Source organism: Tenebrio molitor, chromosome 3 (genome assembly GCF_963966145.1).
Source record: "Tenebrio molitor chromosome 3, icTenMoli1.1, whole genome shotgun sequence".
NCBI lineage: Eukaryota > Metazoa > Arthropoda > Insecta > Coleoptera > Tenebrionidae > Tenebrio > Tenebrio molitor.
In genome coordinates this window covers 21,869,995-21,896,567 of record NC_091048.1, presented here as the reverse complement: position 1 = coordinate 21,896,567, position 26,573 = coordinate 21,869,995, and the positions used below count along the sequence as shown (strand labels likewise).

The 26,573-nt window shown below is 36.3% G+C and overlaps 5 protein-coding genes and 1 pseudogene across 13 annotated transcripts in view; 4 read left to right on the top strand and 2 right to left on the bottom strand.

Annotated features, from left to right (window-relative positions):
* Nucleotides 1-3,246, bottom strand: part of nmo (serine/threonine-protein kinase nemo) — a 38,633-nt gene extending 35,387 nt beyond the window's left edge. For 4 of the 6 annotated variants that reach the window (XR_011157636.1, XR_011157637.1, XM_069041798.1 and 1 more), the window contains exon 1: nucleotides 2,419-3,245. Coding sequence is in view for 4 of the 6 variants with exons in the window: in XM_069041798.1 (XP_068897899.1) it covers nucleotides 2,419-2,636 (218 nt within the window). In the remaining 2 variants the exon portion in view is untranslated. Of the gene's footprint in view, nucleotides 1-2,418 lie in introns of all 6 variants that reach the window. The other 2 variants (XM_069041796.1, XM_069041797.1) reach the window with 1 other exon arrangement.
* An 8,406-nt stretch (nucleotides 3,247-11,652) lies between these two features.
* LOC138126892 (leucine-rich repeat-containing protein 15-like) lies at nucleotides 11,653-14,502 on the top strand. Of its 3 annotated transcripts, none has more exons than XM_069042706.1 (2): nucleotides 11,653-12,419; nucleotides 13,025-14,502. In XM_069042706.1, exon 2 carries the CDS (start codon nucleotides 13,029-13,031, stop codon nucleotides 14,418-14,420), a length of 1,392 nt encoding a protein of 463 aa, XP_068898807.1. In that variant the 5' UTR covers nucleotides 11,653-12,419; nucleotides 13,025-13,028; the 3' UTR covers nucleotides 14,421-14,502. The 3 variants fall into 3 exon arrangements, with proteins under 3 accessions (XP_068898807.1, XP_068898809.1, XP_068898808.1); XM_069042708.1 differs by lacking the exon at nucleotides 11,653-12,419 and adding an exon at nucleotides 12,495-12,897; XM_069042707.1 differs by lacking the exon at nucleotides 11,653-12,419 and adding an exon at nucleotides 12,813-12,954.
* A 140-nt stretch (nucleotides 14,503-14,642) lies between these two features.
* LOC138126893 (cilia- and flagella-associated protein 65-like) lies at nucleotides 14,643-19,401 on the top strand. The gene is made up of 4 exons (XM_069042709.1): nucleotides 14,643-14,887; nucleotides 15,282-15,550; nucleotides 15,601-16,075; nucleotides 16,128-19,401. Exons 2-4 carry the CDS (start codon nucleotides 15,344-15,346, stop codon nucleotides 16,421-16,423), a joined length of 978 nt encoding a protein of 325 aa, XP_068898810.1. The 5' UTR covers nucleotides 14,643-14,887; nucleotides 15,282-15,343; the 3' UTR covers nucleotides 16,424-19,401.
* Nucleotides 16,444-20,343, top strand: LOC138126590 (leucine-rich repeat-containing protein 70-like; annotated as a pseudogene).
* Nucleotides 20,344-20,350: 7 nt separating this feature from the next.
* On the top strand, nucleotides 20,351-25,517 carry LOC138126890 (cilia- and flagella-associated protein 65). Of its 2 annotated transcripts, XM_069042702.1 has the most exons (15): nucleotides 20,352-20,544; nucleotides 20,591-20,810; nucleotides 20,861-21,129; nucleotides 21,180-21,654; nucleotides 21,703-21,868; nucleotides 21,918-22,199; nucleotides 22,677-22,911; nucleotides 22,969-23,301; nucleotides 23,353-23,429; nucleotides 23,476-23,746; nucleotides 23,797-24,204; nucleotides 24,250-24,500; nucleotides 24,549-24,807; nucleotides 24,858-25,174; nucleotides 25,228-25,517. In XM_069042702.1, the coding sequence occupies exons 1-15, from the start codon at nucleotides 20,434-20,436 to the stop codon at nucleotides 25,475-25,477; spliced, it is 3,924 nt and encodes a 1,307-aa protein (XP_068898803.1). In that variant the 5' UTR covers nucleotides 20,352-20,433; the 3' UTR covers nucleotides 25,478-25,517. The 2 variants fall into 2 exon arrangements, with proteins under 2 accessions (XP_068898802.1, XP_068898803.1); XM_069042701.1 differs by having other exon boundaries at nucleotides 20,351-20,544; nucleotides 21,180-21,868.
* On the bottom strand, nucleotides 25,478-26,539 carry LOC138126894 (tRNA (guanine-N(7)-)-methyltransferase). Its single transcript, XM_069042710.1, has 4 exons — nucleotides 26,302-26,539; nucleotides 25,943-26,249; nucleotides 25,681-25,896; nucleotides 25,478-25,630 (listed from the first exon to the last, which is right to left on the bottom strand). Exons 1-4 carry the CDS (start codon nucleotides 26,406-26,408, stop codon nucleotides 25,514-25,516), a joined length of 747 nt encoding a protein of 248 aa, XP_068898811.1. The 5' UTR covers nucleotides 26,409-26,539; the 3' UTR covers nucleotides 25,478-25,513.
* Nucleotides 26,540-26,573: the final 34 nt, after the last annotated feature.

The window sequence follows — 26,573 nt, the reverse complement described above, 5'->3', positions numbered from 1 at the left end:
ATTTGAAATAAAGAGGAATTTATGGTTATTCAGCGAGATAAGTAACGAGTGCGAACACGAAAAAACATTTCTTTGTTGGGAAAATCACGGACGGGGGCCCAAGAATGGACACTCATTATGTAGGAATGGTCATTTTAATTTTTATTAACCATAAAGTCGTTTACCTCTGCGCGGTGCTCCCTCGTCGATCTTATCGCACGGAGGTGTTTATAAATTAAAAAACTAACCTGGCGATTTGTGACGAAAAGTGGTCATCCTTAGACGCGACTTGATCAATTAAAAAAAAACAAGATCCGTCCAACTTTCTATTTTAAATTGCTGCTTATTTCCTTATCTCGGATTTGATTTTATTCGTCCATAAAATATACGACCGGGCCTCCGCCGCCTTTATTGCACCTCGGTGGCGGTGGCTTCCGTCAGTTTTGGTGTCGGATTCGTCCAGTGCGTAAATCCAAACGCATTGTTTTAAAAACTTCTTCGTCAGGCCATCGACCTACCAAGAACGAGAGACAAGGTGGTTTTATTTTTGGTGCGTCTTTGTTCGTATATCCAAATATTTATACTCGTAGTAGTCCGCGAAGATAAAGAGTGTCCTTTATCGCGGTGAGAAAAATTGATATGATTCATATCGTTAATGACGAATGCTCGCGTCGGACACGTTTAATGAAACGACACGGTCAAAAAGACAGAAGATAATTCGTATTTATAGTAAAGGAGTTGAAATTCGATTTAGGTACGTACTTCGGCGCCGCTATTTAAAATGCAAAACAACAAGCTAATGACCCTATCCTCCGGTCATGAAAATTTACATTTGAAAATATTTTTACATCTCTAATAGTAATCAGTTGTCCAAATCTGATTCTTTTGGGGCTGCTTTCATTTAAAAGACATCGCGCCGATCGATACCCCACAATGTATCCGCTTTTTGGCTGCCTTTAAGACCTCATTTCCACACTAATCAACCGCACAATCGCAAATAATTGACTTCTGACTGTACCTTTGTAATTTTGATCGAGTTTCTCTCCGACGATCGTTAGGTATGTCTGCGAATGGAGGCGCAAAATTATTAAAATCCTACACATTATGTGCATAACAATTTTCACAATTTTTTTTAATTGTTGTTCTAACTCTTATTGCGGGTTCGGTGCGGACTACTTAAGAAACGCTGAACATTTAGGTCACGCTGCGTGTAAACTGTGTCCTACTCTCATTGTTTCCGATTTGGTAAAATACGTTTTTCCCAAAATGTGTTCACTCGTCCTGGCATGATCTCAAGTTCCTGTCAGGGACAAGGTGAGCACTTCACAAAACGCGTCACAATTAACCTCGAATCAACTTAAAGGCTATTTACATTAATTGCAAATGAACGTGTCTACTGAAAAAAAAATGTCCATAAGGCATACGAGTACCGACTCTACCAAATGAAATAAGCTGCGAAAAACCATGTTTTTCTTGAATTTGCTAGTCTGCTGGCCTTGAACTTTCATATCTCTTGTCAATCCACGTGGAATTCTGATACGTCTGGATTAAAAAAAAACTTGGATATTCAAGGAAGTGTTGGCGTAAGTGCATTTTCCCTGAAACTTTGAGCGAGTGCGAAAAAAATGAGGCATGGGATATGCTCGTCATGCAACATGAGTAAGCATCGAAACTGAGTATGCAAAGCTTGTTCCGTAATTAAAAAAAATATTTTTGATAGTGATGACCACTTCTTCGAGAATGTCAATAGATAAATTGAAACGTGTGGAAGGACAGATTAAAGATTTGACAAATGAGAAGGAAACGAGTAAAATCATGTGGGGAAAATACATATCTTCAAAATGAAAACTGGGACAACAGAAGGAGATTTTTGGGTGCGAGAAATTAAGACGAGTCAAAAGTTCCAAGTGACAGAGGCAAGTTAATCAATTCAATGAGTTCGATAAAGTTATCTGCTAGATTATGTTGAACGTATTAAGACGTAAATAGCGATTATCTTTCCGTTAAATTTTATAGTGTGCTGCCACTGATTATCTTGAATGGGTGCAGATAATGTAATTAATTTATTTGCGAAAACCGTTCGGGTGCATTTGTAAGGCTGAGTATTTGGCGGAAAGAGCGAGAGGGTCGTTCAGAACCGTCGGTGAGGCCAGTCAAAGGCCCTTTTTATCAGAACGAGCCGACCTTAAGTAAACGATATTATTTATATTTATGGTGAAGTGATTGATAGAATGTCACGTCGTCCTCGTGGAGATTGATAGTGTGGAGAGTCGCGTTCGGTCCTTTGTGGAGATCAGAAATGCTAATGAAATTTTTGGAAAATAACGACCGGTCGTAACGTTCTCTCCCTAGTTCGCGCCCCTCCGTCTCGCGGCAAAATCCACCCTCTGGGTCGGTTTCGCACCCCAACCGACCCTACAACAAAGACTGGGGACTTACCAAACGACTCCGAAAGCTCCGTATCCGATCGGCCTGTCCGGTTGGACTTGTTCCTGGGTGTGTGCCGGCGCTGCGGCGTGCTGGGGGTGGTAGTAGGGCTGCGCTGCGTGCAGGCCCCCTTGCTGCCCTCCGGCGGTGGGGCCGGCGGTACCCTGCATCAGACTCATGGATACGGACATGGACACCCTTGAGTGGCGGCTGGGGCCCACCACAGCCATCAAATATTGCACCAGTTCGCCTGTGTTTCTCGCCCCTCAGATCTCACCGATATCAGCGCACCGCCACCGCATGCATTACTCAGTCTCTCGGTGTGGATGCAGGACAGGACCGAGCTTGTTGTGCCAATTTGTGTCACTAATTCCGATCGAGAATTTCAAAAATGCCTTTTGATTGTTACCCGACACTAGTTGTTATCCTTGCGTTTTATTTTACGATTATTATTATTTACACGGACTGTGTAGAGTTCTTCCCTTCCTGGTTGTTGGCGACACATTTATTTATTTAGTACTTGACACTTTTCATGGTGAGGAGTCACTGGACGAATTTCAAACGAAAACTCGATGATGGCTAATGCAAATTTCCAAGTCCTTGTACAGAGAACTTGCGATTAAATTCAATTTCACCGTCATGTTACCACACTTCCAGACACTTAGGCTTTTCCAACCGAAAACGAACGCGTCAACGTAAATTAATTTAGCAGGAATCGTTTAAAACAAGGGTACTGTGTAAATAAAAAATAAGGAAATAAGTTGTAAATTTGTGACACTCAATGCACAACTTTCACAACCGTTCGCTGCGAACTGAAACTCAACTCAACATGGCTGAATCGAGTACCAAACATTTGCGACCCCACTATTATTTCGGTCCTGCTGCGCAAGTCACAAGCGCTCTAACAGCTGACTACAGCTGGATTACTGCAGGCAAATTTACAGCATACAGTTGGATTATAACCAGGTAATTGCTACTTGGGTTGTAATTATTTGACCACGAATTAGCAAAATTCAGATGCATCCTCGCAAATGTACACCCTCAAATGAGATATTCTACCGTCAACTTTGCCGCCAGGGTACTCTGTGCAGGAAATCACAATGGCTGATGTGCCTTTATTGTCAAATGACCAATTTGAAAGCTTCCGACGAAAATTCAACGTGCTTGAATTTGTTGAAAAAAACAGGATCAGGTATTACAAATAGTTTGTTGTGCTGAGAGACCTAAAATGTTCCGTCGCAGAAATGATTTATAAACTACATATTTATGTTTAAACTATTTATGAATTCGCTTGTATACCTAGAAAAAAATATGAAAAATATATTTTCTACGACTGGTTAATAAATATGTTTTGCATTATTTTAGTTTGCTCGTTGCGTAAATTACTTTTTTAAATTTAATTATCAAAAAAAGAAATGCGGTGTTGTATACATTTTTATTTATTTATTCACAAAATCAGCAACAAAAGGAAAAATGAATTTTTGTCGCTGCATTTTCATTTATTTTTTTTTTATTCCCAAGAATAATACATTAAACACAAATTACATGTATTTTATTGTAGCTGGAGCGCCGTTAGCGTTTTACCCTACAACACTTTATCATATTACATTTGTAGTATTTTTGCATAATATGTATGTACTTTAATTGACAAACACTGAATGGAAAGTTTATCTACTTGCAGTCGTTACATTTATTATTATTATTAGACAAGGTGACCAACAGGTTACCCCAATTACATGTCAAGTCAACCAACACAAAGCACAGATGAAGTGGTAAGAGACAAAGCAAAAACAAAAAAAGAAAGAAAACGATCGAACCACCAAATAGTCATTAAGAATCAACAAAATTTTCATTGTTCACTTTAATTACTTCTGGAATTTTCGCGTTTTTTCTGGCTAGACAGCCTCAGGGCGTCCTCCTAGATCGTTTTCCACCATTCAAACCTTGTGCAAATGAATTTTCCTTACCCTTTAGTTATACTAAGACATTGGCGCGACCTTGACGCGACCTTGAAACACAACAAGAGAGAAAAAAAAAGCCATTTGCACAGTGTTTGAATGGTGGGAAACGATCTAGGAGGACGCCCTGAGGCTGTCTAGCCAGAAAAAACGCGAAAATTCCAGAAGTAGTTAAAGTGAACAATTACCAAATTTTCATTCAACCCATATCAAGCAACTAGCATCCTATTGCAGGTCTCTAATTAGAGGGTTAAGATAGCACTTCTTAATAGCATCAATGCCACACCAAAATATGTCAACCATACCCTCAATGTTTTCATAATTGATCATCATCCGGACGACCGGCGACGAGAGTCCAGTATTTGTACAGTCGCGAGCAATAAATTTTTGTCGTCAAGGTCATTCTTTGACGTAATCGAAAATGCTCCATTGTAAAACAGTCGTAAATATCATAACCTATCATCATGTTGTATGACATTAATTGTCATTTTTTTCTCAGTTTTTTGACACTTTGTTGACGTGGGCATAATCAGGCAGGGAAGAAAGAAAATGTTTTTCGTGCGACAAGCTGGACGATTTACCTCAAAAGTAACTTGTGACAACAAATCTGAGCAGTCAATAAGACCATCAATTTGAACAGAAAAACCACTGAGTGCTCAGCACATCTCGAAAGTAGTGATGACATTCCAAGTTGTCTCAAAAGAAGCTCGTTAGGATAGCCTCTGGGTGGGTATATATTATAACTACCAGTTAACATTTATGTACCCTATTCTTCAAAAACCTGCGCTGATGCTGTAATTGAACAAGAGAGGTTCAGTTTTCTTGGTGAAACTGATCACCTTGTACTTGGCGCAATTCAGTTTAGCGGCAGTGATAAACATTTGGGATTACGGAAATAGTTTCTTTACCAAAAAAGAACTCGGATTTTCAGATAATTTTCATGTTTCCATCCCTCTACCTTTCTGGGCGATACCGATAACATAATTTTTTAAGTCATTTCTGTTGCAAATTGCGATAGGTCATTATTCTGATTAATGTATAGGTATGCACCACGTATGACCTTTAGACTGACGGTTCCTGAGATATCGATTTTTAAAGTGAAAAGAGGACGGCAGTGAAATATGTACTAAATTAACATCGAAATTTCCACAAAAAATAAATTCTTGATCGCTGAACAACTTAAAAGAATGCCTCAAATGCGCATCATTTAAAATATTCCTCCAGCAAAAACCATCAAAGTAAATGTTCAAACGTTCTTTTAGTTTGTTGACATTAAAAATTACATTACTAATAGGTATTGAAATATTGATATTCAACCATACATATGAATATTATTTTCTTATTAAAGAATTTTTGTGTAGTATAAAATTGGATTTCTTTGTTAGCCTGTTTTCACCTTTAAAAATCAATACTTCAAGAACCATCAGTCCAAAGATCATATTAAAAAAAATGTGTCTTTTAAAATATGTACCTATATAATTTATTGTTTATTTGGTAAATTTCAAATGAGGAAGTTTGATTTCAAAAAAGGCTTTTGTTTTTTGATGGCAAGAGAGATTTTATGACCTTGTTCTAATATGTACTGTTTTACAAATTTTACAAAAAAGTTTCTTTTAAATAAACTTAATATATTTCAAGATGGCGACCACCAAACACTAGAGAAAATGTGCAACATTAGAAGAAACAAATTTAGTAAGTAAGTAGAATGTATATTTTTACAATAAATGGGTCTTTTGCAGGAAATTAGTGAAAAAAATATTTTCAAACTATGTAGATATCCCAAGAAAACAAAATTGGAAAAAACCAAATTCTCCGTACTTACCAAAATGTTTTCCACTAAATACTATTGAGTGACGTTTATGATAGGTAAGCGTCTGTTGTAAATGCCCAACACCGTAAAATCAGTAAATAGAGAAGACATTTGAAAGCAGCGGATGTTTTTATGTACTACCTTTTCGGTAAATATACACCTACCTAGTATCCGCATTTTGTGACATTAGAAATCTGTAAAAAATGGAGTTTAAAAAATATATTTCAAATTTTTATCACACGCTTCTCCTTTCACGCAACAGAATGCAACGACTGCAAGTAGCTAGACACTCCATTCAGTAGTTGACAACTTAAATATGTACTATGTAAAAATATAGGAAATATGTATATGTATACCGGGTGTTATGGAAATCCACGTATTTCACAAATAGGACTCGTTCAATTTTTTTTTTTTTCATTTTTCATTTCATTCCTATATTTAATTGAGATGTACGAAACTACTTGTGTAATGTACGAATAAAAATTATATTAAAAAAAAATATATTTATCATTTTTTCCGCAAAATTTTCAAAACAGATTTAAAATTAAATATGATTTGAACCCTAAAATTCATACCTCCTTATGTAGGTATTGATAATGATAACCAAACACGAAAAAAAAATTACTCGATTAAAATACCAGATTGAAAAACAGTAAAAACTGTCCAATTTTTACCCTTTTGAGGTGACGTCACGATTTCCTTCCTCGCTTTCTCACTACTGAAACGACAGAAATTTATTTATTATTGGTTACTTTGTGGTTATTTTATGCTCCTGTCAATTTGACAATTTTTCATTTCTTTCACTTATTACATTGACTACGAACATAACCTTTCGAAGCAAAGTTCAACAAATTTGAAACATAATACCTAGTTATTTATGATCAATTCAAATTTGTTTCTGATCCTAGCTCAAACATACATACGTGAAGTTACTAGATAACGACGTCATCGCAAAAAGGTAAGTATTGGACTCTAGTATACAGGGTCTCCCAGAACTGGCGGACCAAAATAATACGGTGAATTCATCATCTTCTGGGAATAATAGGAAAAATGTTAAAAAAAATCTATCTTAAATAGTGATTAGGAAAGAAGCAATTTAAACTGACCAATGCTGTTGTTGATGTTAAGTTACCTATCAATTAGTTTTCCTGCTTTATTTGTAACTATGGATACATTTCAAATGATGCATATGCATTATTGGGTATCCGCATTGTTTGTGCAATGACGGACGTTTTTAGGTTATAGTATTTTTCAGGTTATAGTATTTCTGCTAGGATGTTCCCTATTGGGAAAACGAATTGCGTACTCCTGAGGAGCAGCTGTGGCACTCTCATCACACTGTCCATATAAGACAAGCATATCAAAATATTCTGAAGCGATAAACATTACGCGTTTTTAATGACTTGTCAGAATTGTCAGAAATAATTTATTATGACATAATATTCAATTATAATGTCTTTGCAACAATCAAATTTGTTTCGATAGTTACCAATATAATTTTTTAAGGTAATTTTATATCTACACGCGATTGGTCAATTAAAAACTTTCTTATTTTAAAATCCAATGAGGATGGATTTTTTAAAATATTTTTCCTATTATTGCCAGAAGATAATAATTTCACCGTGTTATTTTGGTCCGCCAGTTCTGGGAGACCCTGTATTAGAACAGCGGTCGTTGTTTCTTCAAAAGAACTGTAAAGTTTTTATCGCACAAAAACATTTTCACTCACTCTTTCATTTCAGTTGATGATTATTCCATAAGCAAAGTGTCAAATTAGAGTTTAGAAAAAATATTAATTGGTTTCTGTTTTTGATCACATTATCGAAATATGTATTACCATCTTGTAATTTAATTTTTAACAATAAAAAAAAGTTTCTGCGAGATCATATTTTTATTGAATATTTTTTTAACGACCAAACAACATTTTATATTCTTTATGTTTCACTGAGTCATTATTTGTTTTTTATACATTGACGAGATATATTAAGTAGGCTATAATGCCCTAGGGCGTATAAATCATAATGCCCGCTTATTACGCCCGCTCAAACAAGTCACAGATACGAGCCACCGTAAACTAGGAAATTTAGCAAAATCAAGTTCACAATTTATACATTTTTTAAATGTTCACAAATTCAAATGCAGTGAAACATAAAACGTTGTATGCACCACGGGCATTACTCGATGTTTATGCTCTCGGGCAACTTAAAAACTCTCTGGCCTGGCGGCCCTCGACCTTTTAAACTGGTTGCCCTCGAACATAAACATCTTCATAATGCCCTTGATACATAAGTAACTATTATTGAATGCATTTTATTCGAAGACTGTTGTTTTTGTATGTAAAAAAAAATTTATACAAAATAAAATGCCAACATTGCAGACAATTTTGTCTATTTTAAGTTAAAATAATAATTTAAACAATTAAACATTTTGCCACTTCACAGAATTTTAAAAGTTCGATCATTTTTAATTATCTTGATGGTTTCCACGTAAATTTGTTGTACCTTTATTCATGTATAACAAATACCACTGTTATGTTTGCTTACTTACTTACTTGCATACTTCAAACTTAGATATGAAAATGTTGTTTTTAGAATCTGCGTCTCTAATAGGTCTATTATTGTATTCAATTTGGAGTCGTTTATGGCTATCTCTTAAAGCACTCGTAGTTTAATAGACCTCTAAGAAAATTTTTATCAATATTTCAGTGTATTATTGTCATTTACACCAAAAAATTTCAATATTAATGTTCAAACTCTACTTTTTAACATACGTTGCAGATGTAGTTGCATCCGTTACCTTGAATTTCCAATTAATACAAAATTCCCTAGAATTTGAAAATTTATTTTTTTTATTTAAAAATTAAAACAAGGGTGCAAATCCTAAAGAATAACATAAAAAACTCGTTTTATAAGGGCATTGGCGCACTCGTCCCATACAAAACTCCCCTACGGGTCGTTTTCTACACTTGGGACTCGTGCGCTAAATCAACCCTTATAAAACTCGTTCTTTAATATACTATTTTATAGAATCTTTCATATCACTTTCTGAAGTCAATTAATTTTTAAGCCGTTAATAATTTAATTTAAATGGGTTTTTCTTTATTTATAAAAGTACCAGATCTAATTTTTTTCACAGAACTTTTATGACTTATTGTTTAGGTTTTAGATTTCATCCGATGGCTTTTCTTTAAATTAAGATTAATTGGTTAATCAACATTTAATTTTACCTTAACCCACGTATTAGACAATATTTTTCAATTAAAATTGTACATTTTCCTTTGAAAATTGCATTTAAAGCTATAGTCAAATCGGTCATAAATTAACGAATAATCTTACCTATACCTACACTAAATTATGACCTATTCCGAGAATGTCTTGTTCAAAGGATTAAAAGAATTTTAAACACTTCAAAGACAAAGTCTTTCAGGTTCAGACCCTTGCTTCCTAAATGTATTTTCTAAAAACATCATAGCATTCCTTTTTAACAAGCTTTCGTCTTTAAGCAAAATGTTGTATTCACAAGACTGCAAGTAGGTTGACAGTGACAGTGCTGATGATAATGATTATTATTATTATTATTGTTATTATTATTAAATTATGCTGAATTGCGGAGGCAAACCTATTACGCAATTTTGTTTAAGCGTTAACAAGTAATTACAAGATTACAATTTATTATTAATTAGTTCATCAGAGATTAACGTTTTATCAATTAAACAGAAACTAATGACAAAGTGAGCAACTGTCGATAAAAAAAAACTGGAGATAGTGGGTTAGTAAAAATCCCACTTTATACAGGAAATTTAGACGTAACATCCTCAGAAATGAATATTGCGGATTCTGCTGATATAACAGCATATAGTCTTTAGTCTATAGTTCATAGTGTCCTGCCTTTTGCATGGGGTTCCTGAAAATGCACCAGGAAATAGACTATCTTCATTTAACTACTTAACACTAAGTACAGTGAATATTAGTTGGTGTGATAATTAAAAAAGTTTTTGACTATTTTTGTTCAGTAAGGTAAAATATTTATTTGTTAAAAAAAAATTAATAAAAAAAGTTCAGTACATAATTGAAAAAATATTTCATTTAATACATATTAGTTATTTATTTTTACAAGACGATAAAATTGTATATGTATTATCTTCGAGAGCGTTTTTGAGCGTCATTATTAATAATGTCAGGTTTTGAAATCTCGTTAGTATGAGCGTTGTTAGGGTAATAAAAAAATACTTTATCTACCCATGCTGTTAAAGTAGCACTTTATCTACCCTTGAGGTTAAAATACTACTTGACCTTTTGATTTGAATAGATAAAAGCACACTTTAATATCTGCTATAGAAAAAATTATTTTAAAAACTACTTACTATTTTTTATGGTTACAAAGTAAACTTGCATTTAATTTTCTGACTTTTAGCGATCAAAAATATTATTTGCAGTAGTATTAATGTCTATTTTGTATACTTAACACTAATACTAATTTTAAATCAAAATCGTCTGAAGAAGTCAACATTTAAAACTTTTAAACAACGAAATAAAAAATCGTTTTCAATCGAGTTTACGCTAATTGGATAAAAGCGTGCTTACTGGAATCCTGCATGGAAACAAAATTATAAAAATACAAGGTAACACTAAAAAATAAATAACCATAACGTAATTAACAAGTCCAAAAAACGTACACACTAATATACATTCGCACGGCAAAATATAAGCATGATTTATTCAACAATCGGATATTTATAATTTATTACGTAACAGTGACTGTTTCAACTGGAGAACGATGGAGAAAAAATGTTTTTTCGAAGCACCGTTACACAGATATTCAGAACAATTCGGAACAATCATCGAACGAATTAATGGGCTGTTAAACAAGGTGAAGCGTGTTTAGCGAAATTAATTCCGTTAAATTTTTGTAAGTGCGCAAATTAGCATTTTTAAATTTGTGCAAATTTTCTGTATTTTCGAAGGTTGAAGAATAGTAATTAGCTGCCTCAAAGTCAAAGGACTACTGTGTTCTGACCCCAAATCATTATTTATCGTTAACAATACAGCACAAGGAGATTTTTTACAGTGTAGAAGTCGAATATGTTGGCTATGAACAAATTAGTGTTTTATGGTTTCGTCCTTAATCGGAGATGGCTACTTTTCCATCGATTATATAATTAACATGGTCTTCTGTGTGAATGAATGTGATACAGGTTTTTATTAATTAGTAAACATTTATTAATCTCGGTTACCGAATTTTTGTTGCATGTATAAAATTGCACATTAGCAACTTTCTAATGAAAAAAAAAAGCATACGGTTGTAAATTTGATAAAATAATTTGTCTCGTCTAAAAAATTAATCACAAAATAATTCAAAAACAAATCGTCAAGACGGAACAAGAGTTTTTAAATTCTTGGTAAGGTCAACAATCGTCTGAGGAATTAACAGGAATTTTTCTAGAAACTATGAATGTGTAAATTAATTTTCGGCGAGCCAGGCACTGTAGGAGGCTTGTGTTATATTATGTGGATAAAAAGGGTTGTAATATTCATAAGATGGCACCTCCTCTTACTGAGACCATAAATTTGATTACCCGTATTTAATTAGCTTAGTCGTCTTAACATAAAACACCATTCCTACAATAATTCATCAAACAATGTGTACCTACATATTCGTATAGGTTTAAATGAACATTTACATTCATCCCACTTCTGGTATGTTAACAGGAGATGATATAATACCAAGAACCAGAACATTTAAATTATGCCTTGTCTTCTTATTATTCGAAAGTCTCATCCAGGGCTGATTTATTTTACACGCGCTCTGTAGACCTCGGAGAGCGTAGAAAAGTAGAATTTCCTTTCGTTAGTTAGCGCAGAAAGCAATTAAATTGTTACCACTGGCGCATCAATTTTTATCCATCAATTTGAGATTTTAGAGAAGCCAAAGAAGCGCATTTTATGGTACAATTACACGCCGGTCATTGTGAAGCCATCAAGTACCATATTATGCATGCGGTTTGGCCTTGGTAGATTTTTACATCAGACCCACGGACACGTTAAAGCGAACCGGAGTTTTGAAACGGTAACTGCACAACAGTTGCATTAATAAGTTATTGTGTGCGTCTTGTGCAAAGCTGAAGTGTTAACTCAACGAAAAATGTCTCTCGTTCGAAACAGTGAGCAGTAAGCAGATCGACATTATGTAACAGCCAAAGACTTCTACAATTTGTGTACGTTCAGTACAAATTCCAGCTCCTGAGAGTGAGTACCTTTGACAACATTATTAAGGTCGTCACACATGACCAAATTAACGTCTTGCTTTGTGTAGTCTGATTTAATTTAAAGTCCAAACTGAAACGCTTCGACTTCGACAAGCCAACCAGACGCTACCCGCGTCTGTTTACGTTTGACCATTTGACCCTTCCTCCGGTTTTTAAAGATCTGTTCCCATACGGCACTCATTGTGATTTATTTAAGTAAGGTCCCGTAAGCTCACCATAAAATTCAGTTTTCGTGTATGCAAAACTGGTTTAAAAAAATTTATCGATACGGCCGGCGGGGGCTTGATGTATTTCCAACACAAACGTCGATTTGGCAGTCTCGATCAGTTCTTATCGGACATTGTGAAGTTTTTGTGGGGAAAGTGCACCGATTCACCGGGAAAAATCGCGAAAATTTCGGTGGACGTGTGAATTCAGTGTGGAGCCGCCTTAACGGATCAGTACTCCCGGTACTCACGGTACTACGTTGTCCTTTTTTCCTCATCCGTTTCGACATCTAATCAAAACCAGTTTTGGTAATAAAATTTATGATCACCATAGGCAACTCACCATACACTCTTAATTCAATCAACATTTTTCTTCCAGTACGATGGGGAAATGGGTCTTGGCAGTCATCGCCGTATTTTTGTTCAAACTGTCGCTCAATTTCGATGCGGCGAAGTTGTGCAAGAAAAGGACGAGTCTTCTGACAGGAGAGGAGCTCGTCTGTTACAACGCTTCGGTGTTGTTTTTCGTGCACTTCAACGTTCCCCTCAACAGGACGCACTGGTTGACTTGTGAGAACTGCACGCTGCCCACCATCGACAGCGACACCTTCAACATTACCAAAAACAATATCGCTTATTTATATTTGATATCGTCGAAAATTGACACGTTAAAGGAACTCGCTTTCGGAAAATTTAAACAGCTGAGGGTACTGAACCTGCGCAACAACTCGATCGCCGAACTAAACTCCAGATCTTTCGCTAATTTAAACAGGTTGACGCAGCTCGACTTGAGCCATAATGCCATCAGGGTTCTGACAAACAACATGTTTGCAGAACTACCAAATTTGAACTTGCTGAAGCTCAGCTTTAACACTATTTACTACCTCCAACCTCACGCTTTCAGGGGACTACCAAACCTGAAACATCTCCATCTCAGTAACAATCAAATCCAAAAGTTGGACCGCAACATTTTTCAATACGCATCCAACTTGGTGTTGTTGCATCTAGAAAACAACCACATTCTCGAGATCGACTCGTTGGCTTTTACCAATCTGGGCAAACTCAACTCGCTCTATTTAAATAATAATAGCATTAGTTTCCTGACACAGTACAATTTCAAACCCTTAAATAACTTGGTGGATTTGCAATTAAGAGGTAATAACCTCAGCGAAATCCAAACCAGCTCGTTTAACGGGCTCACCAATTTAAAATATTTATATCTGGGAAACAATCGTTTAAGAACTGTAAAACGGTACGGTTTTATCGGCTTGGACAATCTGCAAAATTTAGAATTGATCAACAACGATTTCCGACAGTTTGACCTGAGCCTGATACAAAACATGAAAAATTTATATATGGTCTGGTTGCAACATAATCATTTAGCGAATCTGACCGTGGATTTTAAACTGGATCCTTTAAATTCCTTGAATAGTTTAGGAATAAGCGACAACAATCTGACCACCTTGAATTATAAAATGCTCTACAACAAGTTGCCAAACATCCGAGACATCTTCATCTACAACAACACCTGGAAATGCGAATTCCTCGTGAACATGTTTAATTTCTTCCAAGAAAAAGACATCAATTTGTGCGTGAGTATCGATTGCGACGCGAACAAAACCAGACATTACGTCGAAGAAAGCTGCGTGGCCGTGAAGGAAGAGACCGAAGAGAAGGAGGACCTCGACGCGGATTTCGTGACAGAGGGTGGGACTTTCAACAGAATCAGCATAATTCTAGTGCTGGTTTACATCCAAGTGTTGATTTTTGTGTAACGTAGTGGCGTAAGTTAGTACCTTTCACCTACCTCATGTTATCAAAGCTTTACACGTTTGTAAATAAAGAAAATTAAATGTTTGTGTCATTTTAATAAACTGTCAGAACCTGGAGCTCCCCAGAATTATATTAATTGCGCTGTCTCCTTCGGAGAACTGCCCGTGGGCATCACGGTGGTCAAAATATACGTTATCAAGTACCAGCACAACGTAAAATTGTCCGGCAGCGGTCATCCTTATACAAACTATTTTTCAGGAGACTGTTAATTATTTCGTCACTAGGAACACAACGACAAATCCAATTTACTACGTTTTTGATGTCAACAAGTACGAGGCGAAAGTTAAGACTGGGGCTGAGTTCGTTTTGCAAATAAGCTACATTCCCGGGAGCAAAAATTTTGACTATTTCTCTATCGTCGACAATCGAAGAAATTTCTATCGGTTGTGCTGCAGAGGTGAATGCATAGGTATAATTGATTTCATATAAATGTTCATCAAGTGAGCTGTGCATTTGTAAAAGCACCTTTAATTTAGTTACACTACAAAAGTTACATTTATGAAGGTCATGTCCAATAAATCTTTACTTGGTAAAAATACAAAGACAAAAACAAATAAATTAAGAATTACTTTAATTTAATCAGTAAAAAGACGTAACAGCAATGTTAAAATGGACAAAAACTGAAAAATTAGTCAAATCGGGTCGCGCAGAGCAAGCAACTTTGAAAGTCAAAATCACTAGCTTTAGCTTTACTACCAACAGAAAATCAGATTTTCATGGCTTGCTTAGATGCACATTTATATGAAATTGAGTATAGATATAAAACCGAGTCGGAACGACTAAGAGAGCTGATTTAATTCAAGGACCTTCGCTCAACTGTTCAACACGACAATTAATTTTTTTCAACACTCCTAAACACAAAATTATGAAACACGTTTTCGATCTGACCAAAAACTCTCGAGTCCCGGCAATTTTTCAGTTCGACTGTGGCGTAGAGGAGCAAAGAGTTTTCGTGGTGGCACCGAGAAACGGTACTATCCGACCCCAACAGCACCAATACATCACTGCAAAATTTTTGCCACAAACGCCAAGATTTTATGCCAAGCAATTGTGTTGCCTCGTCTTGTATTACGTAAAAATTTGATATTTTATGTCGCATTGTAATATTGTTAGTAATGCTAGGAACCGATACTGTTGAATCTGTTTGGAATTTTCTCCACTGAAATCGACTACGACCCCGAGGTTTCCTTCCGATACTATTCTTTTCCCTACGAGGAGACCGTGGGCTTCCAAGGGTATTCGAGTGACAGCGTTACACTCAAACACGTCCTTCCTCCTGTTTCTTTGAGCGTCAATTACTTAGATTTTGGGCAAATAATGCCAGAAGGCTCGTGTCAGACCATGACTACAAGCTTCACCAATCACATGAGGAACGAAGTCGAGGTGGAATGGGAGAATGCTGCGCTGTTCCGAATATATCCGGAAAAACTGGGAATACCTCCCAAACAATCCGCTCTGTACAAAATTCGATTTAAGCCAGATTCCACTTGTAGATTATTATCAGCGATACTTAATGGACATGTCTCGTGGACACTCTCCGATAACGAATTCCCCACCTCCCTGAACGTGCCCATACCAATAACTCTGCGTTTAATCGGTAGTGAAAGATAGGTACAAGAGAAATCTCGATTATGAATTGATTGTTTCAGGTCACAGCTTCCCCAAAAATCAATCGTGGATCCCCTCCATTTCCATTGTTTCCAACACTGTCATCCTGCCTCTGACCCTACCAAATTTTCCCTCGTGGACAATGTTCATGAGACAGTCGCACGGACAACACGTCCCAATCAAAAACATCTCGTTTTGCCAGTGCATGCAACTGCAATTTCACAATTTTTTAGGTACGAGTTTCAGAAGACGGAGAAGTTCAGGGTCGACTCTCCCAAGGGCAAATTGGCCCCGAACGAAGAAATATTCGTTACCTGTTGGTACACTTCGGATTTAGACGAAGTCGGAGAACACTCGATGAATGTGATATGCGAAGTGCAATACCTCTTCAGTGAAGAAGGGGTAAAGGGAGAGACTGTTGACATTGTTGTCATAGTCTTGAGATACACGATCTACTCAGAATTATGTTTAACTCCAACACCGAAAGAATGTCAGATTGTCACACATCAAAATTTGTTTAGGCCCTTCCGCAAATTTACGAATATGGGGAGGTAGAGTGTGGCACAGTTGTTAAAACTAGTTTTTATCTGTTCGATTTCCGGCATTTCCGGAAGTGTCGCCATTTTGAAAATATTTTATTTGAACTTGGAACAGTGGATGATAGTAGGCTACCAATTTTCATATTATGTAATACGATTTTGGGAAATCAGAAAGTTTCTAATGAACGGGCTACGTGAATCAGCCTGTATGTATAATAAACTAATTAAAAACGAGATTAAAAACTAATTTTAACTTTTTTAATATACTTTAAAAACCAGGGCAGTCTTTGAAAATGTTACTATTTAAAAACTATAAATATTTACTTTTTAAATATACCTTTACCCTTTAAGTCACGAGTCACGCATGTAGAAATAATCGTTAGAAAATTATGAAACTTGTCACATCGGCCTTATATGTATATTTTTTAGATTTTTTTAAGCATAATGTGTTCTTTTTTAAGTTGAAAAAAAATGTGTCCATCCTAATGGAAACAAACACGCGTAAATAGTAGGGTATAAAACATTTATTCGAAAATAATATACGTATTAAAAAACAATTGTTGCACATATTATTTCCTATTTTTTTGAACTGACACTTTGTGCAAAATGTGTGTGACTTTCTTCCACACTTCTCCGTCTTGCATCTTGTGGCTTCCTTTTTATCATCTTCGGCTAGACATTTGGCGTACCCATTGTACTTCGCCTCCACATTTGGTTTTGCCTCAGCCCTTTTTTCCCTTTCGGCATATTTGGATTAAGCTCCGAACTAGATCTTGTGAATTTTTTTTAAGACTGGCCATAGGGTTTTACGGTCTAATTTTTCAACCCCCTGTTAACTTTTATTTTTGTGAAAATTTACAAAGCCTAGCGTTGTTTTTAGATTAAACAATATAGGTAGTCATTTATTTCATTTTGTGATACCTAAATGGTTGAAACAGACAATTTATAAACAAAATGTTATTTACAAAAAATAGTCTGAACACTCTGAACATTACTTTCATTGCGATAGATTCATTATTTATGTTATAACAAGGCTCTTTACTTCAATTAAAAATTAAATGAAATGTTCAAAATAGCCTCCATAGGCAGCTAAGCAATAAGCATTTACACGATCAGTTACAAAACTACAAGTTTCAGGTGAAATTTTAGCCTACTGAAAATTTAAAATTGAAGCAAACGGAATTAAAAAAACGTATTTTTGTTAGCTCATTCCTTGCTTCTGATTATTAAATTGAAATTGTTTCAATTCATGATCATATCCCACAACTTTACTACAAAACTGGGTTAAATATTTTCATGAGAACAAAAGTTCACAGGGGATTGAAAAATTAGCATGTAAAATCCTATGGTCAGTCTTAAAAAAAACTCACTGTATATTTCTTATTAGCTTATTAATTTGGAAACATATTATAGATTAAATTTACTTCGCTAAAGGCAATTTAGCACTAAATAATATAAAATTGAACGAAATTTTATAGATGACTAAAAATATTTGAAAGCATTTTGTCCATTCGGATGGACATGCTTTTTCACGGAAGTCTAGTAGTATCTTCTGTTGAGAATTTCATTTGAAACACATTACTATAACATATTTTGTACTTTTCCTTACCAGCGGCAATAATTTGAATAAGGTAACACAATTTCAAACACTTTTTACACTAGATTATAACCATGGCCAACTGATATACTCGTACACTAGACGTGTATGTACAGGGTGTCTCAGCTAAGACTTTCGAGCCTAATATCTCGGTTATTTGCCAACGGATTTTTATGAAATTTAAAATGAAGATATTTTAGACCGTGAAGGTTCAATTAGTAATAATAAAATTACCTCAAGTTAAAAAATGTAATTTTAACACATGTTTCCTTTATCGAAAATTATGCGCGATTATCATTAGATTGTTAAAAATTAAAAAATAGGGGTCTACACAAACAATTAAGTAAATCACTTGTCTGATTCAACGAAAAGATTAGATTTTGTCGTCAAAAATTTAATGTAAAATTTGAAGGTATTTGAGCAGTTACCTTTTGAAACAATTGATGATTAATTGCCAAGCAACATTTTGTACACCCTTTAAAGTCTGTCAAAATTGGGCGCGCTTTATTAGAAACGTCAAATTGTGAAAATTTATTGAAAATACTCTAAAAATAGACTACAGCTGCAGAAATTTCAATATTGTTGAAAAAGGAAAAAAAAAATTGCCTATGGAGAGTGTCGTAAAAACTTCAATGACACAGTTCGTTTTCTCGTGGAACACTATCCAAATGTAGGCTTTAGAAAATGTAAGGTTAAGAGAGTCGTCAATTTATTTGAAGACACAGGAAGCGTACGTGAACTATTAACCTTGCTAAAATATCCCGATCGTGTTTTAGTCCTTTATGGAAGAATTAAAGCATCCAGTATAATAAATTACGTCCAAATGTTGTCTTTAAATTTAAGTGTTTGTAAGGTTAGCAAGATAAACGTCAAATATGTCACCTGCGCTTCTGCGAAAAGGGACGTTTAACACTGTTTTTTGCTTTTTTCTTGCAAACTAGACGTCTTTTAAGGACGAGATTTTCCCTACAGCATTTTTTACTGACGATAAATTTTGTATGTAAATCTTAATTGATTCAACATTTTAAAAAGGCATGTAAAAATTACGTTTTTACGACTTGGGTGATTGCATTAATGGGATTTTATTCTCCACCGTCTAAAATATCTGCATTTTAAATTTCACAAAAATCCGCTGGAAAATAACTGAGTTATTAGGCTCGAAAGTCTTAGCCTGACATCCTGTACATATATGTGCTCAACTTTAACACAATTTACTACCTCCAACCTCACGCTTCCAGGTGACTACCAAACCTGAGAAACCTCCATCTCAGTAATAATCAAATCCAAAAGTTGGACCGCAACATTTTTCAATATGCATCCAACTTGGTGCTGTTGTATCTAGAAAACTGCCACATTCTCGAGATCGACTCGTTGGCTTTTACCAATCTGGGCAAACTCAACTCGCTCTATTTAAATAATAATAGCATTGGTTTCCTGACACAGTACAATTTCAAACCCTTAAATAACTTGGTGGATTTGCAATTGAGAGGTAATAACCTCAGCGAAATCCAAACTAGCTCGTTTAATGGGCTCACGAATTTAAAATATCTTATATCTGGGAAACAATCGTTTATGAACTGTAAAACGGTACGGTTTTATCGGCTTGGACAATCTGCAAAATTTAGAACTGATCAACAACGATTTCCGACAGTTCGATCTGAGCCTGATGCAAAACATGAAAAATTTAAATATGCTCTGGTTGCAACATAATCATTTAGCGAATTGGACCGTGGATTTTAAACTGGATCCTTTGAATTCTTTGAATAATTTAAAAATAAGCGACAAGAATCTGACCACCTTCAATTATAAAATGGTCTACAAGTTGCCAAACATCCGAGATATCTTCAGCTACAACAACACCTGGAAATGCGAGTTCCTCGTCAACATGTTTAATTTCTTCCAAGAAAAAGACATCAACTTGTATGAGTATTGATTGCGACGCGAACAAAACCAGACATTACGTCGAAGAAAGCTGCATGGCCGTGAAGGAAGAGAGCGAAGACAAGGAGGACCTCGACGCGGATTTGGTGACAGAGTGGGACTTTCAACAGAATCAGCATAATTCTAGTGCTGGTTTACATCCAAGTGTTGATTTTTGTGGAATGTAGTGGCGTAAGTTAGTACCTTTCACCTGCTACCTCATGTTATCAAAGCGTTACACGTTTGTAAATAAAGAAAATTAAGTTGTCATGCTTGTGTCATTTTAATAAAATGTCAGAACCTGGAGCTCTCCAGAATTACATTAATTGTGAGGTCTCCTTCGGAGAAGTCCCTGTGGGCACTACGGTGGTCAAAACATACGTCATCAAGAACCATCACAACGTAAAATTGTCCGGCAGCGGTCATCCTCATACAAATTGTTTTTCAGGAGACTGTTAATTATTTCGTCACTAGGAACACAACGACAAATCCAATTTACTACGTGTTCGATGTCAACAAGTACGAAGCGAAAGTTGAGACTGGGGCTGAGTTCGTTTTGAAAATAAGCTACACGCCCAACATTCCCGGGAGCAAAAATTTTGACTATTTCTCTATCGTCGACAGTCGAAGAAATTTCTATCGGTTGTGCTTCAGAGGTGAATGCATAGGTAGATATAAAACCGAGTCGGAACGACTAAAAGAGCTGATTTAATTCAAGGACCTTCGCTCAACTGTTCGATACGACAATTAAATTTTTTCCACACTCCTAAACACAAAATTATCAAACAAGTTTTCGATCTGACCAACAACTCGCGAGTCCCGGCAATTTTTCAGTTCGACTGTGGCGAAGAGGAGCAAGGAGTTTTCGTGGTGGCACCCAGAAACGGTACTATCCGACCCCAACAGCACCAATACATCACTGTAAAATTTTTGCCACAAACGCCAAGATTTTATGCCAAGCAATTGTGTTGCCTCGTCTTGTATTACGTAAAAATTTGCTATTTTACGCCGCATTGTAATATTGTTAGTAATGCTAGGAACCGATATTGTTGAATCTGTTTGGAATTTTCTCCACTGAAATCGACTACGACCCCGAGGTTCCCTTCCGATACTATCCTTTTCCCTACGAGGAGACGGTGGGCTTCCAGGGGTATTTGAGTGACAGCGTTACTCTCAAACACGTCCCTCCTCCTGTTTCTTTGAGCGTCAATTACTTGGATTTTGGGCAAATAATGCCAGAGAGCTCGTGTCAGACCATGACTACAAGCTTCACCAATCACTTGGAGAACGAAGTCGAGGTGGAATGGGAGAATGCTGCGCTGTTCCGAATATATCCGGAAAAACTGGAAATACCTCCCAAACAATCCGCTCTGTACGAAATTCGATTTAAGCCAGATTCCACTTGTAGATTATTATCAGCGATACTTAATGGCCATGTCTCGTGGATACTCTCCGATAACGAATTCCCCTCCTCCCTGAACGTGCCCATACCAATAACTCTGCGTTTAATCGGTAGTGAAAGATGCAAGAGAAATCTCGATTATGAATTGATTGTTTCAGGTCACAGCTTCCCCAAAAATCAATCGTGGATCCCCTCCATTTCCATTGTTCCTAACACTGTCATCCTGCCCCTGACCCTACCAAATTTTCCTTCGTGGACAATGTTCATGATCCAGTCGCACGGACATTTGCCGGTTTTGTTCAAACTGTTACCACCGAAGAAAACGTATCAAACACCACGGTTAGAGTTACTCTAGTAAATAGTAAAATTTTAGGAATTTTGTAATGAAGCCGATGGTAGGTTTGGTGCGCACCTTCCAGATAATCGTGGTGCAGCTCCAAAACAGTTCCAATGAAACGAACTCTTACATCGAGACCTGGAGTATAGAACTGAATGGACAGGTGGAGAGATTGACCCCCATTTACGTCAAAGCACAAACCGATGTCCCACGCGTGCTCATCGCCGCAAATAACGTCATACAATTTGAACCCATGCAACCTGGGACTCAAGCCAACACTTACGTCCCAATCAGAAACATTTCTTTTTGCCACCTTCAGTACGTACGATCGCGGTCAAAGAATAGAATACTGGTACAATAAGATTTTGGCTGTTTAAATTTGGTTGGAATCTAAAGGGTCTATTGTCTAATCTAAGCAGGCTATGACCATGAAATATCAAAATGACAGTTTTATCAAAATTGCAAATTTTAACGTGATGCTGCGCGTTACAAAAATACTAAGCGCAAGGGTCCGTTTGAAAGATTATTTAGAATTATTTCTGCATTTTCATTGATTAAGAATGAAAATTTTAAAAAAATTGCTCTTTGTGTGCTTTAAAATTTTATAATGTCAATTTGACAAATATGTACTTAACCCCTAATTGAAAATCAGGACAAAGAAGTGTCTAAATCAAAATTTGAGTTTTGGAAGTGTTTACAGTAACATACTGTACCAGTATTCATTGACCGCGATGGTACATTTATTTAAAGTTTTGGGCATTCTGTAATACTATGAAAGCAACTTCAATTTTTTAGGTACGAGTTTCAGGAGACCGAGAAGTTTGGGGTCGACTCTTCCAAGGGCAAATTGGCCCCGAACGAAGAAATATTCGTCACCTGTTGGTACACTTCGGATTTAGACGAAGTCGGAGAACACTCGATGGAGGTGATCTGCGAAGTGCAATACCTCTTCAGTGAAGAAGGGGTAATGGGAGAGACTGTCGATATTGTCGTCACAGTCTTGACACACACGATCTACTCAGAATTATGTGTACATAATAACACCGAAAGAATGTCTGATTGTCATTTTTAAACAACATTTGTTTAGGCTCTCCCGCAAATTTATGAATGTGGGGAGGTGGAGTGTGGCACAGTTGTTAAAACTAGTTTTTATCTGTTCAATTTCTGCCAGTCAAATATCAATTTTAAACTGTGCCATGACCACAATTTAGAGGATGTGAAGCTGCGTCCGGTGTGCGGAAGGTGCGGTCCCAGGGAAAAAATGTTGGTTTGCGTTCAGTTCACGATTAATACATTGGGGAAGCGCACTCTATTTATTGCCTACAATACCCGTTTGAATCAATATAGTGAAGACACAACAGCCGAAGGCGCCAAAAATATTTTCCGTATCGAGTACCACTGTATTTACGCAACTCTTCAAGTAACACACTTCCTATGCCACGTACACCACATTTTAATCACGAAATTCCAGATCTTGGATTTAGTAGAGCACAATTTCGGATACTTGATGAGTAACGACGATTTGTGGGCATTTTTCAGGATCGACGAGTAAAAAATACTTTCGTCTCGTTGCCTCGCTAATATCTTATTTCAGGATTAACGCCGCTTTGATCGAGACAAACCAAGGAGAGATCCGCCGAGTGAACTTGTGGGTCCCAGACAGTGAAGTTTCTGACAAGTTGTTTTACGTGATTTTTTCCATAAAAAATGTTTCGAGTATTTACACAAGACTCGTTCTGAAACGACGACAAGTTTGTGACTGTAAACTAAAAGAAACGAACGACAGTTTCACTTTTAGGCACAAAGTGTTCGATTGCCCTCACAAAGACATGCTCACGATGGAAATCGGCAGTCCGAGTCTGCCGGTAATTTTTGTATAAATTCAGACAGTACTTGTAATTTCTACGTATTTCAGGCCGATTCGATTCAGTCTTTAGTATTCAAAATCAAGTATCTTCTCCCTGATGAAAATACTTTGTCTTACGTGTTGAATCTGAGTAACGAGAGAACAATCATCTTAAACATCTACATCTACGGTGTGCCAGCGGACTCTTACGTGTTGTCAGTTTTTGACCACAATTATCGACTAAATCTGGGTTATGTCTACATCGGATTAAAAGAACCCCCAGTTCAGGCATACTGGCTGTACAACAATACAACCCAAGCGGTGCCTTACAAACTCGACGAACTTGAAATAATAAAGCTGTGCAATGACGACGGTTTCACCGTTTTGAAATGTCTTAACAGTATGGGTTTTCTGAAGCCGCACAGTGCAGCACCCATACTGTTCAAATTCTGGCCCATAGAAGTCAAAACTTACAAAGTGGGAGCTACGATCTTGGCAGATCTGTTTCTAATATAAACTAAGGTTTCAGTGTCTTTAACTCTAGGCGTGAAAGACGTAACTCTGGAAATCGAGGGATACGGAACTTGTGAGAAGAACAAACGTAAATTTGAAGACTTGATGTCTCTCCCTGTCAAGCCACTAAAAAATAAGATGATGAGTTTATCAGTGGATCGTCTGATGATTGAACCCATTACTGTGGCCAGCTTTGCTGATAGAATGTTTTTTATAAAAAATCGAAGTAAGACACAGGAACTGAAATATTCGTGGAAGCCGTAGGTGTTCTCTGGAGTTCATTGAAGGGAACTAAATTGTCCTTTCAGATGCTTTGTTGACGGTTTAGTAAAAATCGAACCGTTAAACGAGGAGGGATTTTTAAAACCGTCCGAGTCTCAGTCGGTTTTCATAAAAATTGCGTCCGTGAGCGAACCTTGCAGCATCAAAGTGTTGCTGTGTTGCAAATTTATCGACTACAAGCAGTTAGTTTTACACGAACAATCTGTTGCTTTGTATCAGAAAAGACGAAGAAGTTCGACTAGCGAATTCATAATTTCAGACGGTGAAAAACTTGACAAAGACGATGTAATTTTCGTATGATGTTATCAATTAGGTTTAAGTTGTTTTCATTGTAGAAGCTAGATGATTACGTAATCGAACCGATGCCCGAATTTTTATATATTGCATTACCAATTACTGTCAACGTAATTGGAGCTTTGGATAGAGATAATTGTGTTTGTGTAGAAGACCAAATGAAACAAAGGCCGTGTGAAGGGATTCAGATTGATGTGGACAGTTTTGTCAAAAATTACTTTCAAAAGGCTAAAGTTAGAGAGCGTCCTATACGTCCTGTTAGGAAAAAAAAGAAACAAAAAAGCGAGGTGCAGCCTGCGACTAAAGAGTCAGAGATTCAGAAAGAAATGACGCAAAGTGTGTTGGAACTTCTTGTAGGGTAATGAAATAATTTGTCCAATAAAACAATTTTTATTATTTCCCGAATTTTAGGGACGCCATCTTTAGTGATTATTTCCGCGAGACTGTGAAGAATTTGAACAAGGAACCCTCTCCATTTTACTCCCAGATTAAACTCAGCCAGGCCAAGAGGCAGAAGCAACAAGAAAAAGAAACAAAAAGATTTCTCACTCAACCAACATTACCTGAAGTTGCTGATATATGCAAAGAAGCGGCCATTGACAGCCTTCACTTCAGTTTTCAGCTGGGTCCTGTGCCAAAGAATGAAAATGAGAAAAGTTAATACTTTTTGTAGTATATTTAAATATGAAATTATTCCTCAGTGAGAATCTTTGATTCGTCTGAAAACAGCTAAAAACTTGTCACCTTCATTTCTTGTCACTTTCTGACCTTCCTCAGAGCTACTGAACAGTTTCCCAACTATTGGATCACAATTCTAAAACAGTTACATTAGATTAAAAATGTACAATACATTTATTGTCCTACCAATTCTTCTTCAAGAACTTGTTCAAATAAGGGGTGTTCTGTAAAATGTTGTTTCATCCAATCATGCAGTTCTTTCACATCAGTTACAGTGTAGACTATACCACCTATTGCTAATACATAAGCATATTCAGCAAGCAGAGACTGGTTAATGATGCGCCACTTATGCTTTGACTTTTTAAAGTGTGGATCTGGATATAAGAAAAACATTTTCTTGAGCTGCAAATTAAGAATAAGTGAAAGAAAACACATTGTGGATTTTTACTTGGCCTTTTTTAAAATAATTGGGTAAATATTTCATTGCATTTGTTCTTAAACAAGCTATATTTTGATACTGATTTGGATGTTGAGACCTTAAAGCTGCAATTCGATCCATTACATAATCTGAAACTTTCACTCTAATTTCCATTCCTAACATAAGAGTTTCTGGAAAAATAGTAGACAGGGTAATCAGGAGACCCCCATAGCCACAACCAATGTCAGCAAATTCAACTTGCCGATTGTCATCTCTGTCATTTTTAACCATTTCTGGGTAATATCTAGACCAATCCATTTCCTCTGGAGTTCGAGGGCTACAAGCTGATCGATAAAAATCGCGAATTCTTAATTAGTACCATTTGTTACTAATCAAAACAGTGGTCTGCAATAGGGTTGGAATGGGCTCTTTGCCGGTAATACCGTTTTTGTGGAAGAGCTATTACTTCTGCTTGTACGGGACTATCACCTGACATTTTACTTGTTAAAACACGTCAATTTTAATTGAAAATTGATGAGATATTATTTCATCCGAACACTTGTTGAAATTGTTAGGTTATGTTTACTTCTTGTGACCACGTGATTGTTTGACAAATAAATGACACTGTTGACAGCTATAAAACAACATACCGGTGTTGCCA

Coding starts and splice junctions, on each gene's coding strand:
- LOC138126892 (XM_069042706.1), top strand. CDS start 13,029: ATGGGGAAATGGGTCTTGGCAGTCATCGCCGTATTTTTGTTCAAACTG.
- LOC138126893 (XM_069042709.1), top strand. CDS start 15,344: ATGAAACACGTTTTCGATCTGACCAAAAACTCTCGAGTCCCGGCAATT. Junction 15,551..15,600: donor GTTGCCTCGTCTTGTATTAC/GTAAAAATTTGA, acceptor TAGTAATGCTAG/GAACCGATACTGTTGAATCT. Junction 16,076..16,127: donor AATAACTCTGCGTTTAATCG/GTAGTGAAAGAT, acceptor TGATTGTTTCAG/GTCACAGCTTCCCCAAAAAT.
- LOC138126890 (XM_069042701.1), top strand. CDS start 20,434: ATGTCAGAACCTGGAGCTCTCCAGAATTACATTAATTGTGAGGTCTCC. Junction 23,747..23,796: donor TCGGCAGTCCGAGTCTGCCG/GTAATTTTTGTA, acceptor TACGTATTTCAG/GCCGATTCGATTCAGTCTTT. Junction 24,808..24,857: donor AAAAACTTGACAAAGACGAT/GTAATTTTCGTA, acceptor TTTTCATTGTAG/AAGCTAGATGATTACGTAAT.
- LOC138126894 (XM_069042710.1), bottom strand. CDS start 26,408: ATGTCAGGTGATAGTCCCGTACAAGCAGAAGTAATAGCTCTTCCACAA. Junction 26,250..26,301: donor GCAGACCACTGTTTTGATTA/GTAACAAATGGT, acceptor ATCAGCTTGTAG/CCCTCGAACTCCAGAGGAAA. Junction 25,631..25,680: donor AAGTTCTTGAAGAAGAATTG/GTAGGACAATAA, acceptor TAACTGTTTTAG/AATTGTGATCCAATAGTTGG.